This window comes from Diachasma alloeum, unplaced genomic scaffold (assembly GCF_001412515.2).
Source record: "Diachasma alloeum isolate Michigan unplaced genomic scaffold, Dall2.0 Dall_scaffold_00187, whole genome shotgun sequence".
NCBI lineage: Eukaryota > Metazoa > Arthropoda > Insecta > Hymenoptera > Braconidae > Diachasma > Diachasma alloeum.
The window spans coordinates 174369-191264 of NW_021680353.1; the positions used below are offsets into that span (position 1 = coordinate 174369).

The window sequence follows — 16896 nt, forward strand, 5'->3', positions numbered from 1 at the left end:
ATACAATTTTCTCTAAATCTGAAAAAAAAATCGTTTCACTAAATGAAAAGAACATCCTTGATATGATATTTACGACGAGTAAATATTGCGCGTTAGCGTAGTGCTAGCATGTTAGGGTTAGTAATCGTAAGGCCCTGAATTAGATCCCCGGTTGCGACAAATGGACATAATTTGTGTTAATGAAATTGGCTTTTTCGGTGATGAATGCATTTTGAGTTGCTTCTACAGGGATAATTGACCATGAAAATGAAGAAAATAAAAGGAACAAGTAAGGATTGCTATGGAACATAGTAAGGATTACTATGGAACATGGTAAGGATTACAATGGAACATAGTAAGGATTACTATGGAACATAGTAAGGATTACTATGGAACATAGTAAGGATTACTATGGAACATTAAGGATTACTATGAAACATAGTAAGGATTACTATGAAACATAGTAAGGATTACTATGGAACATAGTGGGGACAGTTGAAAACCCTTTTACTATGTCACTATGTCATAGTAATGTTTACTATTTAATTCTCTCCGTGAAGAGAGATGTGTGCCACCAATTTGTGGATCTATACAAAAGTTTTCTCGACCTTTTCATCTAATACCACTTGTTTCAGAAATGAACTCACAATCAATAAAACCTTCGAATTTATTTTACTACGGTTTCCCACTTCGCTTCTGATTTGGTTGGAAACTGAATCTCTATGTTTGCCTGCCATGGTTCAACCAGTAGATTATCTTTGATATTCTAACCCCCCCCCCCCTCCCAACTCCTCCTTCCCCACGGGATACCGTTATCTTCTTCCTAGATTCACTTCAAAACAAGCTCGACCAATTTTTTACGTCCGCTTCCCTCAATTCCGCGTTTAAATTTATAATAATGTTTCAAAATTTATGAGGTAGCTGAGCTACAAGGCCCTCTTAAAAGGTCAAGTAGAAGCATTTTATAATATCCACAAAATCGTTACATCAGTCTTTCACTAACACCGATACACCACCGGGCGTTATGTAAATGACGTGCAAACACTAGGAGATGGGCGGTTGCCTAAAGAAATTTGTCGGGTCTGTTTACTCTAGAGGAATAATTACATAAAAGCCAATTGAGTGAAGGAGAAACGTCATAGATTCCCGTTATTTTTAAGATCACATTTTTTCTGCTTCATTGATCATTATCAATCAAACAGAGTGTTTTTGATCATTTTCCTTTCTGTCCTTAGATATGCGAGATGCTACAAAATGGAGCAGCCTATGTGTGGGATGATGAAATGAAAGTACCGTACTTGGTACAGGGTGATCAATGGGTTGGTTTTGATGACGAGAGATCCATTAGGAATAAAATGTCGTGGCTGAAGGGCAAGGGTTACGGTGGTGCTATGGTATGGACAGTAGATATGGATGACTTCAATGGCACAGTATGCCCTGGAAATGTTAGATATCCACTGATTGGTGCTATGCGAGAGGAACTCAGGGGTGTATCAAGGGGTAGCAATGCCAAAGACGTTGATTGGAGTGCTGTAGCTGCTACTGTCAGTGAAGTTGTCGTTAAGAAACCAGAGGCATACAAAATATCAGTCTCCGAAGTACTGACTAAAGCGAAAAAAATAAGCAAACCAACGACAAATCTGGTCATCAATACTCCCTCACGAGGTAATGAATGTAGCCAAGAGTTGTTCAAGTTGAAAATGCAGTATTGAAAATGCGTTTAGAGTAAAGTGGCTTGTAATGGGTGGAAAAGTTTAACTTTATTCAATTACTTGTATTTGGAGAAAATTCTGAGATTGAGATTAAATGTTTGCAGAGAGGGAGCCTCAGACGATTTGTTACTTGACAAACTGGTCGCACAAGCGTCCTGGAGCTGGGAGATTTATGCCTGAGGACATTGATCCTACTCTGTGTACCCACGTCGTATACGCGTTTGCAACCTTGAAGGATCACTTGCTGACGGAAAGCAGCGAGAAGGATGCCGAAATGTACGAGCGTTTGATTGCCCTCAGGGAGAAAAATCCAGACATTAAGGTAAGCCCATACTTACCCAGCCATTTGTTTCAGCGTGATTTATTGTTGTTTAAAATGTTCATGGTAATAACGGAAAAGTTTTGGTTTACATTAGAATAATGAATACGGGGAGGGGAGGGGGGTGTAATTGGATGGGGTGGTGGCAATGTGAGATGAGTCAATTTCACTTGAAGATTAGTTTTTGGAGGATATCTTCTCATCTGAGGGGGATAGTAATATCTCCATTCAGATGTTTTTTGTAAAGCCAGAAGAGATTTTCGTGAAAGGGCCTTTACATCCGTTCGTCCATTACAATAAGTCCTTGGATTTTTTCATGACAGCCTCCTGATGATTATCTCTAAATTCAAGGATATCCAAGTACTTTGGCTATTTTTTCTCCAGTGAAGTGCTTTTCTACTTTTGTAGTCGAACATCAGAGCTTTCATATGAGCCCCATTTGACCCTACGTTTCTGGACATTTTACAATGATTTTTATATCAATTGTGTAAAGTGAAATTTTACGCATGCTTCGCGTTCGCAATCTCGCGTGCGCAATCCCGCTTTCCACACATTGTGATGAAAAATAAAACTGAACGTTTAAAAAAATAATAATGAATTTTCATGATTTTTTCAAATTTTTCTCACGCAATTTAATTGACCAATTTTATGATTGAAAATGGTGGAATGTATTATGTGGTCTGTGTCAAACTGTAAAAGATACTTGAAAATCCTTAAGGATATCCTTGAGATCCAAGTAGTTCGGTCAATTGTTTTTGCGGAAAATCCTTCAGAATTCAGAGTTGATAGAATATTAGGGAGCTACCAGAGAAAAACGTAGAGAAATGTCGCAACTCCATACAAAATGTTTCTATACATGTGGCAGTGGGTCGTATGGGATCAAACTTATAGAAATCGTATAGAAATAATTTGTATAAAAAATATCCGTATAGAAATATCCGAATATCATATACGAAAATCCTATAGAAATTATATACGCAATCGGTATAGAAAATCTCTATACGATTTTTTGTAAACGTATTGGGAGTGGTGGGAGTATACGTATTGTACTCCCACCTTCAATCCAATAGTTCATAGTCTTAAAGCGTTTTCTCGTACACAACCCTATATGACTTTGTTCGCTATAGTTTTCTTTGTAACATTCTCTCGTTTTTTTTCTGACATTAAAAAACAGAAATTTCTGAACAGATAATTGCAAACAAATCAAATTCAAAACTTCTTGATTGCCACGACGGGCATATTGGGTGATTTGAATCCGCATGTTCCTGACGTCTGGCAACAGTCCGTTTAGTGACTGCGCGATCCGAATTTACGAGATTATATGGAACACATGTGCAGTGTTGCGGTATGATTATTAGAGGTTAGACCAACGAGAGTCAAGTGTGAAATAAAATAAAATATTGTTCACAATATTCATCGAAGAAATTCCCGAAAAAATGTATTCAATAATTGAGAAATCGTAAAGTATGGGGATGGCAAGATTTTCAGAAAAACCTAAATCTTGCTTGAAAAAAAGTTGCTAATTTGAATAAAGTACTTGGATATCCTTAAGAAAAAATATGAAACTTTGCTTCAGATTAACAAATCTTCCCTGCAGAGTCTGTGTCAACGCAATGGAATTTTTAATTTAATTTTATGAAGACATTCATCGGAATTTCAAGAATATTATTTGAAGGAATTAAATATGATGAATTTTCATGAGTTTGTGAGTAAATTTAACTATCATTATACAAATTGCAACATTTGAGTATGTTCCGGATTCTACTCAAAGGTAAAACTCTATGTTGCTATTCTATCTGCTGCGAGACTATCCTTGACAGTTGACAGTTGGAAATATCCCTGCGAAAGGGGTAGTTTTATATCCGAAAACAAGTCTACAGCCATGTTGTAGCAACGCGTTAAAATACGGAGAGAAATTCTTCAAAAAATTCTATCACTAGCACGGGAAAAAGAGCGAAAGTTGACATCCAGTGCTGGAATTTTTCCTGGCACTGAAAATTTTATTGGACAACATGTTGATTCCTCTCGTATTTATATGAATTTCTCCCATAAATTTTACTCAACAGCAACTAGAATTTTTCATAACCGCTATCGCGTTCTTTTTCCCGTTCTAGCACTGGAATTATTTCTTGAGAATTTCTTTCCGTGAGCAAAACACTTACTCCTCGTCCAATTTTAACCTGGACACACTCAGTGTTCAATTTATCCAAGTTTCAAATCAATATCTCGTTACGAAATATCCAACCAAATTTTATTCAAATTGAACTCAATAATTTTATAAATTTTTATGTCATGTGATGATTTCAACTGAAAATTTACTCATCTTTCGAATGAATGAATCTGAAAAATTGTCGTTAACAATAAACAAAGCGTTCTCGATAATCTGCACAAACTCAAGCCACGAAATCAATTGTAAATATCAGATATCTCTCTTGAAGTATCAAAACTCAATTCAATAAGTGAAATAAAATAAATATTGTTAATAATCGGAGTAAGCTTGATTTTTAGCTCGGGAGTGTCACCCTGTCTGTACAAAACAGAGTCCTTAGGAAACATTTATGAACTGTGACATATCCGGAAATAATATACTAAACTGCGTCTTTGATTAACTTCTCCATCCCAAACGGAGGAAGTTATTGGAATTATTGTAACTGAAAATCAAATGCAGAATTTTCATTTGTCGACGATTCATAACTCCTAGAATCACCTGTTACGTTTTTGAAGATGTTTGTGTGTGTATGTATGTATGTGGTCAAAATTTTCTCCGATATCATTTGAACAAATGAAGCGATTCGAATAAGATTATTTCTATCGACATGTCTTCATGTAACTTACTATCCTTTTCAAAAGTATAGTCCATAACCTTGGGAGGCTTGCATCTTTGCGAAAAAAAATCGCACGACTGTGGAGCAATTTCATTCGCAAGATTGAATATTACTCTGTTAGAAAATTACTCTTTAAACTTCAAGTGAAAATGTTTGAAATTTTTAACAACGACAAAGTTATACGAAATTTCTGTATATTTCTTCATTGACGAATCAGTTAATTTTGTGAATATTCAAGTAATTCTCGATTTTCAGGTCCATATGGCACTGAAAAACTTTGAAAATGTTGACAATTCAGGCGATAACTTTTCTGGATTCTCAATCTATTGAAAATTGAATTGCATGTGATGTTCAATTTTCACAATGAGTTTGAAAATTCAAGCTTTCATTGAAAAATCAATGATTGCTTAACGCTCGTGAACTGGCGCTCGCCCGCCGACCGAGATAACTGGCTCGGTTAGTCATTTGTGAAAACAGAAGTTTGAAAAAAAAAAATTAATTTTAGGTTTAGAGGCAGGTTTCAATTTCTGATGAATAGAAAATGGTAATAGTACCATTGGTTCTAACCAATGGTAATAGAACCATTCAACTTCAGCTCAACCCAAACCAATTTTTTTTATCGTTATTTTACATCGCTTCGACCCGGTTTGGGTATACTGCGATGATGATCAAGACTTTAAAATGGTTAAATCGCACTATTCTACCCGACCAGGATTTGAACTCGGAACCTTTTGCATGTGAGGCAACGAACTTATCCACTGCGCCAAGCCACCGGGCCCCGTACCCAATTTCATGACAAAATACAATTTCATGACAATTTTTCTTGAATTTTCATCTTGAAAATTCAAGAAAATTGGGTTTTTCATGTTAACTTTCCTGAACTGGCTCAATGAGCACCGCGCCGCCCGTTTTCGAATGTTTCTTTTTTCAATGAAATGAGAGTCAATAAACATCTGAAAAAATTACAATGGCTACTTTTGACTACATTGAATTTATTGGCAATTTTTATTGCATTCATACTCGCGTCGATAGAGTACCAAACAAGTACCAAACATAGAACCATTGGTTCCAACCAATGGTAATAGAGAGTTAACATGAAAAACCCAATTTTCTTGAATTTTCAAGATGAATGAAAAATTTAGAGAAATTTAAAAATTGAATTCAACTTCACAACATCAACAATTCAAATAATGCTGTGACTGAAGTTGCAAAAAATTTCTAACAGTGTAGTTATAAATTAATACTACTTATAATTTTTTCGACGGGTCTATTGTTATGAATATTTACGCAAAAGTATCATATATTCCATTGTCCGTAAATTGCAATTTTCCCCATTTGAAGTGGTTATATTTCTATCGGAGATAGCCGCATGAAATATGTTTATTAAAAAAACCAATAGTTGTTCAAAAAAATTGCATTTTTGTTTAACCTTTCCATTCTTGAACAGGTTGTGCAAGCCATAAAAAAAAAATTGGGATAATTTTTGAAACAAAAATCGACGTTCTGAGATCTGGTCAAAGTTCATTAATTTTCACGGCACATGAAAAACATGGGCTTTTTCATCTTCCCATCGTAATAATGCAGAAACTGTCCGATAAAAAAAATGAAACTGCCTGTTGTAGTAGAGTAATATTCAATCTAACGAATGAAATTGGCTCCACAGTTCGGGCGATTTTTTTTGTGAGGATACAATCCTACAAAGTTTGTGTTCGTTTGAAAAGGATAGTATAGAACTCATTAGTTTCTAAAGACGATCGCCTCACCGGTTGTATAGTTATTTATATAAAACTTGTGAAAAAAGCCAAAAAACATCAATTTCCTTAACATTCGAGTATTTTACCTGAGATAACGATGGGATATGAATAAATGTTGTATAATCGATGCGTCTTAACATAACTCGATTTCAATTAGTTGTTGAGCTGAATCATCTCAGCGGTTGTTCATTTATTTGGATAAAACTTTCAAAATTTGCGTTTTTTTTTTTAATCAATAGATAAAAGGGAATCGGTCGGGAAGTTATGGGTTCGACCCATAATGTATCTCACCCAATTCCACCAACCCCTACCGGTCACACCCCAGCCCGGGAGCGAGCGACCAACGCTGATTTTTTTTATTCTGATCACCCAGTCTGTACAAAACAGAGTCCTTATGAATCATTCGTTAACTCTTATACATGACGAGATCACAATTTTTGAATGTCAGTAAATTTATGGGAGACAGTAGATTGTCCATTCAGATATTTTTTGCGGTGAAAAAAAAAATTAAATTAAAAAGTTCTGCATGAAAATGACGGTATGTCCACTAGGGTCACAATCAGAGATATTTACGAAAAGCTCCCTCTGAAATTGAATTGACTTATTTCGTTTCACCACTTCACCGTTGAAAATAAACATAAATATTTATTCACTTTTCAGATATTGCTGGCTATTGGTGGTTGGGCATTCGGTTCTACTCCATTCAAAGAACTCACTAGCAACACATTCCGTATGAATCAGTTCGTTTACGAGGCCATTGAGTTCCTCAGGGAGTATAAATTCAACGGTCTCGATGTAGACTGGGAATATCCGAGGTAATATGTCACGTGCAGTTGTCGATTAATCCCATTAATCCTTGATGTTTCCGGCGCTCAACTCCGAAACATTCAACGTAACAGAATTGAAATGTTATTTGTATAACGTGCGATGCATATAATATATGTTAAAAGGGGTGCTGATGACAGAGCGGCTTATGTGAATTTACTGAAGGAGCTTAGATTGGCATTCGAGGGAGAGGCTAAGGACTCGGGTCAGCCTAAACTAATCCTTTCTGCTGCCGTACCAGCGAGTTTCGAAGCCATCGCCGCTGGGTAAAATAATCTTCTTTCACTCAAACAATCTAAATAGATTAAACTTCAAAATTGCCTTAGTCTAAGGGCACCCTCAACAACTTTGAAACATTCTTTGATGGGTTACTTATCGAATTTCAAATACTCTGGAACAATTTCCGTCTCACTCTCCTCGTTTTTATTCAAGTTTTTTTTCAGGAAATAAAACAAGAAGTCGTACAGTGTTTACTTTTCATTCTCATCAATCGATTTATTCATACTTTATTTGTTCATTTCCTTTCTTACTTTTTTTTTTTTTTACTAAAAACAGGTATGACGTTCCCGAAGTTGCCAAGTATCTGGACTTCATAAATATAATGACTTATGACTTTCATGGACAATGGGAACGTCAAGTCGGTCACAACAGTCCGCTGTACCCTCTGGAAAGTGCCACAAGTTACCAGAAGAAGCTCACAGTGGTAAGAAAAGAACGTAAAGAATAGAACAAAAAGACAGTACGGGATATGAAAAGAAAGAAAAGAAGAAAAAAATGTTGGGAATAAAAAATGAAAAACTTCTTCCTTGCTAACTCCTTATTCCATAGTGTCTCACATTTTCTTTTGTACATCCATTCGATGGTTCATCCCCCCCGTCTCTCACCTTCCTACAGCTACTATCTCATTTCCCGTTAAACTTGACTTTTTTACGTCTTTCTTTACACTTCTTTTTATTGGACTAAAAAATAGACATTTGCGTTGATGTACTTATCGTAATAACTTTTTTCTTCTTTTATTATTTTCGTCGAATAGGATTTCAGCGCTCGTGAGTGGGTCAAGCAGGGAGCGCCCAAGGAAAAGCTAATGATCGGAATGCCTACGTATGGAAGATCATTCACGCTCGTTGATAAAGATAAGTTTGATATTGGCGCACCGGCATCAGGCGGTGGTACACCTGGAAATTTCACAAATGAATCCGGCTTTCTCTCTTACTACGAGGTAATTAAATGTACATTCGTTCGAGAACGATTTCAGGACTATTCAACACAACCATTTCAACACTGGAAAACATTTCTTATGATTTTGGGCCCTGCTGATGTTCGGCAGCCTCAGTAATATTGTTAGACGGTTCTGATATCATTGCTGTGATTTACACAAACAATGCGTCTTCCTTTTTAATCTTCTTTACAGCAAAAACCAAATTAATACATTATCAAATATGAGCAGGTCCACGTCAAATCAGCAGGCCGTAAATGTCGATGCTGGGGATTTTCGTCTCAATTTGTTTCTGAAAAGATGGCTATTAGATAAAAGTTTTGACAAAAAAAAGTTAACAAATATTGGTAATTAAGGAAGTTGTGGTTTTTTTAAGTTTTCAGTTTTTTTCAATGATTTTTGTTTGTCCCAAATTGGACCCAATATTTCAACATGAAAAACCCTTCAAAACGAGACGTCATACATAGCATTATCTTCAGTTTGAAGACGTTTATAAGAAAAAATGTTTTTTTTTCGATCGTCAATTACTCCAAAACCAATTTTTTTTTATCTGAAATTTTCGGTTGTAACACCCCGAGACCTTAAAAATTATCGGATATTTCCCGATAGCTCCGTTGCATAGCAACGAGAGGAATGTGTTTTGCAAGATAAAAATTACGAGCGTGAAGCGCGCATGATTTTTCTGCAAAACTCATCTCGATCGCTGATACGCAGGGAAACTTGTGGGAAATATGCGATGAATTTTGACGGTCGGCGGGTATTCGGAGGATTATTTCCCCCATCACCCTTCCGAACAATAGAATTGTGGTGTTCGACGTCTCGTGGACCAATCACAAGAGAATTATATCTATAATTTCCCGTCGTTCGGTAATTTTCCCGTTGGCAAGCAGAATAACAAATAATTGTTGATTGTATTTTCCTCTGCGTTCTGGTTGGGCGAATTGAGGAGGGAGGAAATTCTCACCAAAACTTGTTAATAAAATGACAGGAATTTTGGCGCCAATTAGAGTTTGTCTTTCGCCGTAGTTCCGTAGTTCGGCGGTTATTAATTTTCTCTGTGAGACTAGTATTGAAAACGACCGAGAATCGCTATTGTTGGTGTAATTATCTCCCAAATAAGTGAATATTCAATTTAAATATGAGTAAATGGTGGATGTTAGACTCGTTATATCTTTCACTATTCATCTTCAGTATTATTTTTTGAGTGAAAAACTATTATTTCATTAATTGGACAATGAAAGCAGATGAATAGTAGAGGAAAACAAAATTTCGAGAAAATTTATTATTTTCTTTTGAAATTTCCATACTTCTTCATCAAACAGCCAATATACAGGGTGTCCCAAAATGAAATGTCATCCTCGCGAGGGCAGTTCGGGGTGCTCATTTGAAGGCGAAAACTAACTACATTTTTCTCTCCGACGCTTGACCGAAAAAGCCAAGGTTAGCCGCAAAACCCCCTGCAGTAACAAATCCGTATCTTCTCTGTCACTTGAGATGGAGAAATAGAAAAGACGGCAATCGATTGAGTGAATTTTGTTCTTCTATTGCCAAAACGGGGTGAGAAAAACTGCGACAAAATTCACCATGACGTAAGAGCCATTTGTATCCAACACGCGATGTTGTCCTGAAAATCAAAGTTCACGTAAAAAATTCATATCTTCTCTCTCATTCGATATCAAGGGATGGGATTGATGGGCATCGAAGGGACATCTAATACATCCGCTCGACCGCATTGAATGGAGAAGATGATATGAATTCTCTAACAGGGAAAAACATTTGATTGGTAGTCCGTTTTTATTTGATAACTCTTAAACAAAGCGTCGGAGAGTGAAATGTTATTAAAGTTTTCGTCTCCAAATGAGCCCCCCTAACTACCCCCACGAGGATGACATTTCATTTTGGGACATCCTGTATAATACACAATGGTAGACACTCAATGTCCACCAGCATTCGGCATTACCAAGAGTTCCCGACGGAAACGTACCTGGTTAAACCCCAAAAAGCCCCCATATTTGTTCGAAAATGAATAATTGTAATTTTTTTGTTGAGCTTGCCATGCGTTGATTAGTCATGTAATCATCGAATCAATGAAACAAAACGTATATTACAAGAGTTCGTTGCCATTTTACTTTCGTAACAATTTACATGAAATTATGTTGAGCTATAATTTTCAATAAAATATGAAATAATTCGTTCTTTCGTAGGTCTGCAGTTTTCTCAATGAGGACAACACGACCCTGGTTTGGGATAGCGAACAACAAGTCCCTTTCGCATACAGGGACGACCAGTGGGTTGGTTTCGACGACGAGAGAAGTCTCGTTAATAAGGTAATTACATACACTCACACACACTCAAAATTCACCTAAACGAAAACCAGAACGAGAAGTGGGAAAAAAAAAGAAATTCAGTGAATCCTGTTGAAGTTGCTCCTCAACGGTTGCCATTTGAAAGTTCTGGAAAATTAATGAACTAATAATTCCATTCCACATTAGTCATTCGCATTAATGAATATCACATAGCTCACAAAATTTACATGGCTCACGTGCACACATTCCCTGTAACGATTGGGCTTGGATTAACATAATTATTCATCCAAATGATATGTTCCATTATTGAGCATTCTAGCCGTTCCTAAACAATGTTTACAATACTCTTTATTGAATTATTCAACATCATTCGTTCTACTTGAAACCAAAAATCACCGAAAAATTTAACCCAAAAAACAGATGAACTGGCTGAAGGAAGAGGGCTTCGGTGGTATTATGATCTGGTCAGTGGATATGGACGATTTCAAGGGCACCTGCGGTGCAGGCAAATATCCCCTCATAAAAGCAATGAAGAAAGAACTACTCGACTACTCAGTTAAACTCGAATACGATGGACCATATGAGACTGGATTACGAAGTGGAAAGTACACCACCAAAGACCGTGAGTATAAAAATTTTATCCACAAGGTTTTTCGGTAGCCATTGTAGACATGAAACATTGTGGGGGTAAAAAAAAGGAAAGCGAGAGGAAAAAATATCCAGAAAGGAAAAGTAAACTGGTTATTCCCCTGTGATTCTTGTGCTTTTAGCTAACGAGGTTACCTGCGACGAGGAGGACAATCACATATCGTATCATCCGGATAAAAACGACTGTACAATGTACTACATGTGTGAGGGCGAGCGAAAACATCATATGCCATGTCCCGTTAATCTCGTATTCAATCCGAATGAAAATGTCTGTGACTGGCCTGAAAATGTCGAGGGCTGTCTTCAGCACACGCAGGCACCACCCGTTTAATTAAGGAAGAAATGAAAATATCCTTAAATAAGGCGAAAAAGTTATACATTTATACATAAAACTAATTTGTCTCGTGGCACGGCGACTCACGACGCTCTAACAAAACATAACAAAGCATTGTTTGTATAAAGAAGCCGGCAAGAGAGACAAATAGAGGGGGGATAAAAAATATGTTAAAACGAGTGTCACTATGTAAATTTCTCACAATGTTCGCGTCGACGACACTATTATCACTTTTTGTCATTCTTTCAATTCTTTTTTGTTCCTTCTGGTTTTCTCTCACTGCTCTCATCGTTTTTCGCCTTTTAAACTATCTAATTTCTACTTTTTATCTCACTCTTTTCTGCTTTCACTGTTTTCCTCTTTCTCATGCACAACTGTTTTCTGTCTACCCCCCTTCCAATCCAACACACTTTCATTTTAAAATTCGTTGAAAAATGGATTCACTGGTGTCAGCTAGGTACAGTCGATGATGAATTTAATAAAAAGTAGAATGAAAAATAGGCAGGATTTTGTCGAACGGGGATAGTGACCCGAGCTGAGAGCTGATGCTTGGCATGCGGTGTGCGGTGTCCCAAGAGTGAGTAAAACTCGGTCAGATGAGTAAGACGGTGTAGTTTCAGTGCAGACTGCTCTACCAGCAATGTTTCTCAACTGTCGGGCATCCGACTGTGATGCTGTATGAATCTGACGGGATTCACGTAACCATCTACGTAGCCATAGGCTCAACCAGGCTATTTCACAGTCACACTCGAGGGGATTACCCGAAACTTGTAGACCACCTGGGGGAGATTTTTTAATTACAAAAACCCAAAACAAGCAGTCAGTGGTATTTGGGTAAACCTATCTTTTTCCATTACTAATGTCTACTTCTCTCAGTGTATCAAAGCTCTGGATAATCACGTAAAAATTGTTAATTTATTCGAATGCAAAGTGCATAATGCAGACGAATTTTACTGGAGTTATCATTTGTTCTGTTCTTTAAAAGTGTCAAAGGCAATGAGAATTCGAGATGACTAGATCAAACGAATGGGTGAAATCATCATCAGTTATTTGTTATAGAAATTATGTAAATTGCTCTATTCTAAGTAAATTCTACAAAAATGAAGTTAAAAAACGTTAAATAAAATATTGTACAGTAGAAAGTAGAAAGTTGCGATTTTTCACTGATTTTGAATTTCAAAATGGTCCTCCACGTATACGATACTATTGGAAAGTTGTGTTTCATTTCCTAAAAAATCCAGTGTAACGTTTTTTGGAGCCATTTATTCGGCGTATTGTGTCATTGGATTTTTTATAAATGATGATAACATACATAATATATTGTTTAATGTATTATATATATACGTTATAATACAGTACATATATGATGGTATATGGAATATAGCACAGTTCGTTATTTAATTTTTTTTTCTTATCTACATTACATTATATGTATTATATTTTAAAATACATATAGTACTCTATTATATATAGTATATCATACATAGTATATATAGTATAGTATAGAATATAATATAATATAGTATTATCGTGATATCTTCAATGTATACTATTATCATTTACAAAAAATCTAATGATACAATACGCCGACTAGATTGCCTTCAAAAAACGTTACACTGGATGTATTATACAGGGTGTCCCAAGATGATTTGTACGGCTAAATAAGTAGCTAAAAAGTAGTTAAATGCGAAAATGATTCTGACTGAATCTTGGGAAAAGAATGATTAGTGGGGAAAAATAATAAGAAGAATATTTTGCGCATAAGCGTTTATGTTTCTATGCTACAAGTATAAGTTTATTTTTTTTAAGGAGACCAACAAGTTTCGTCTTACAAAAGTTGTTGTACTTGGTGAGATGAATACAATGGTATCACACATGAAGTATTTTTTTATGTTTTTGGGCTAATATTACAAAAAACTGAGTAAGTTGTACTATGATCTATCAAATCGCGCACTAATCGGTCCATTTTTATTTGAAAGTCCGCCTAAGTAACCAAAGATGAATAAGTTTAGAATGTTTTTGTCAACAAAGGATTATTGTTGTTGTGGTTGTGAAGTGATGAGCCTAATCTCAGATAGCATAAATTCATCAGTATTATTCAGTAGAGTGAGTGTGTGATCATGCATTATTTGGGGATTGAAATCAGACATTGTACTCATTTTGGGTGAATGTCGAAAAAATTATCGAGCTGCAGCTCGAGTTTATCGGCAGTTTTATCTAAATCGACAGCATTACCCATCTGCATCTGGTATTCGTTACATCGAAATGAGTTGTTGGCGTGACAGAATCGTCACAACTGACAACAAATTTTGTAATGGTTCACACACACACACGCGCGTGTGCGCACGTGAACAGAAATGTTAATTTGGACTTTCGTTTCATTATTCGTGATTTTTTGTAATATTAGTCCAAAAACAAAAAAATACTTCATGTATGATACTATTGTATTCGTTTCACCGAGTACATCTTTTGTAAGATGAAAATTGTTGGTTCCATTAAAAAAAAATGAACTTATTCTTGTAGCATAGAAACATACATACTTATGCTCAAAATATACTTCTCATTATTTTTCCCCCTTGAAGCCCTGTAACTTTGGTCTGAAAATTTTTCGCGTTTAACTACTTTTTAGCTAGTTATTTAGCCATACAAATCATCTTGGGACATCTTGTATATGAAAAAATATTATACATTTCTGAAACTTTTCCTTCGGAAAACTTGATATTAATTTCAGAAATCTAATATAACACTATTCACTACGATTAACATACATTAAGCCCAATGGAGTAGGACTGATCTAGTTTGTATAAAAAAAAGTTACTCACCAGCAACAAGATTCGTTCCAACAGTTTCCCACGATAGATTTCCGTAGATAACCGATGGACTCAATTCATTAATATGATTGTCTCGAAGGTCGAGTGTCAATTGTGACATTCTCCTCGCTAGTGATAAGAAAATATCCGACTGAAAGCGTCGGACATGAGTGCCCTTGATCCTAAGTACAAGCTCACCACCTTCAATAGTTGAGAATGCTTCAGGCGATATTGCCTCAAGCTCTTGACCCGTTATTGTGAGCTCCCTGAGGCGTCGAGTGAATGCATTGTGAATTTGATTCTTCAGTATGGGCTCAGTGACCTCTATCTCAACAGTACGTAGATGCAATCCACTGAGGAGTATACGTAGGTCAAGGCCATCAGCATGTGGCCATGTTTGGATTCTCAAGTGTTTGAGATAGCGTAGAACACGAAGGCAATCATTGTTCACCCACTTTATTCGACTGAGTTTACGCAGTACGAGCTTTTCAATACGTCGATAACCACTGAAACTATCCTTGTTCAGCTCCTGAAAAGGTAATTGATGCATATTTAATTCTTTATTGCTTGGTGTGCTTAGTTACTCAATGAAGGAACACTTGGGTAAACGATCAACTCAAACAAATCTCCGGGCGGATCATTGATTCATGAAATTGGAAAGTTTGAACAAGCGTTTAATTCTACGTTATGCGTCTTCAGTCTTCATACTTTGTGGAAAGGTAAACTTTTTATCAGTTATGATGCAAATCTTTGGACATTCATCTGGGTCTGGTAAATTTCTTTTGTAGAATATTCTCGGCTGCATCTGATTCACGTGAATGATAAGAATAATTGAGACGTATGATAATTCAAGATTGGAGAACATTTTGTAATTCGGTTCTTGACATGAGTTATCAGTGTAATTTGAATGACAATTGAACGACGAATGAACTTTCATCCCAAGAGTGTTCGGTCACTGAGTGGATTCCCGGGGGAATAAATATCTCGGTTAGGCTCGGTAATCGAAAAAATCACCTCGACGGGATTCCCAGATAAATCCAACTCCCGTAGAAGAGTCAGCCTGACGTCCGGAACTGCGATTAAGGAATTGTTGACCAGGTGGAGGACTTTGAGTGACTCGAAGTACTGTACATTGAGCGGTGTCACGGCCTCTATACTGTTGAAGGAGAGGTCAAGTACATTGAGATTTGCCAGTGGAAGTACAGGTATTTTCCTAAATCCACAGTTTGTCATGTATAGATGCCTCAACGCTGGTAGATAGTGAAACAACTCCTTGAAATTAGCTTGAAGGTGATTTGCGGATAAGTTTAAACTCAGTAACTTGGATAGTGATACAAATGAATTATCCGGAAGTATCGTAAGTCGATTACTGGCAAGGTTGAGGGAGTTTAGTTGAGATGTGGGGAATGTTGTGGCATCAAGATGCTCAACAAAGTTTTCACCAAGGTTGAGGTCACGAAGGGTATATCCGATCTCGAGAAATGCCTGTGATGGTATTATGTTTATTCTATTACCACTTAGATCGAGTGATTCAACTCGAGTTCCCTCGAATATGTCACGGGGTAGTGAGCGTATGCGATTGTTCGAGAGATTGAGAATACGCAGATTTTTTAGATTACGAAATTGTCCGGTTGATAATTGAGATAAAATGTTGCCACTCAAATCGAGTATTTGGAGCGATGGGGCTCCGTGAAAGGCCTGTTTTCTCAAGGTTTCCAGACGATTGTCTCGTAAATTCAATGTTTCCAGGTGTAATAGGGCGAAAGTACCTGGAATAAGAGAAACGATCGAGGTCAGTTGGGTGGTGGGACTATCGATGATCGGAAGCACAGAGGAATTGTTTTCTGGAAGTGTAGAGAATGCTTTGAAGGATTTCCAAGTACTTCGACAATTCGTTCATCCTTTCGAACATTCGTAATTGAATTTCATACTTGGTTAACGCGCGTTTAGTCATGAGTTTATTATTCAAACTTTCAAAGTGACAGGCATTCAGAAAACAATTGACATAATTTTTTCCCTAAAAATTAAGGTGGCTCAATAGTTTTGAAAGTGTAAAGAAATTTCAATACCGTTTGGAATTGATAAAAGACATAAGGAGATTTTATCATCATAATTTTATGCGTCATAATTTTATTTTTTTTCAACAACAAATGTGCAAAAGTAAGGTT

General features: G+C 36.5%; 2 protein-coding genes across 2 annotated transcripts in view; one reads left to right on the forward strand and one right to left on the reverse strand.

The window, feature by feature from the left end:
* The window catches only part of LOC107048353 (probable chitinase 10), a 94884-nt gene extending 81838 nt beyond the window's left edge, over window positions 1–13046 (forward strand). Inside the window, exons 8-16 of the mRNA XM_015271495.2 lie at window positions 1215–1644; window positions 1796–2013; window positions 7250–7404; window positions 7540–7680; window positions 7970–8117; window positions 8448–8633; window positions 10835–10957; window positions 11357–11558; window positions 11707–13046. Coding sequence (XP_015126981.1) covers window positions 1215–1644; window positions 1796–2013; window positions 7250–7404; window positions 7540–7680; window positions 7970–8117; window positions 8448–8633; window positions 10835–10957; window positions 11357–11558; window positions 11707–11915 — 1812 coding nt within the window. The 3' untranslated portion in view covers window positions 11916–13046. The remainder of the gene's footprint in view (window positions 1–1214; window positions 1645–1795; window positions 2014–7249; window positions 7405–7539; window positions 7681–7969; window positions 8118–8447; window positions 8634–10834; window positions 10958–11356; window positions 11559–11706) is intronic.
* LOC107048352 (chaoptin) overlaps window positions 9154–16896 on the reverse strand; it is a 116799-nt gene continuing 109056 nt past the window's right edge. The window contains exons 7-9 of the mRNA XM_015271494.2: window positions 15743–16497; window positions 14741–15257; window positions 9154–12697 (exon numbers count right to left, since the gene is read on the reverse strand). Coding sequence (XP_015126980.1) covers window positions 12372–12697; window positions 14741–15257; window positions 15743–16497 — 1598 coding nt within the window. The 3' untranslated portion in view covers window positions 9154–12371. The remainder of the gene's footprint in view (window positions 12698–14740; window positions 15258–15742; window positions 16498–16896) is intronic.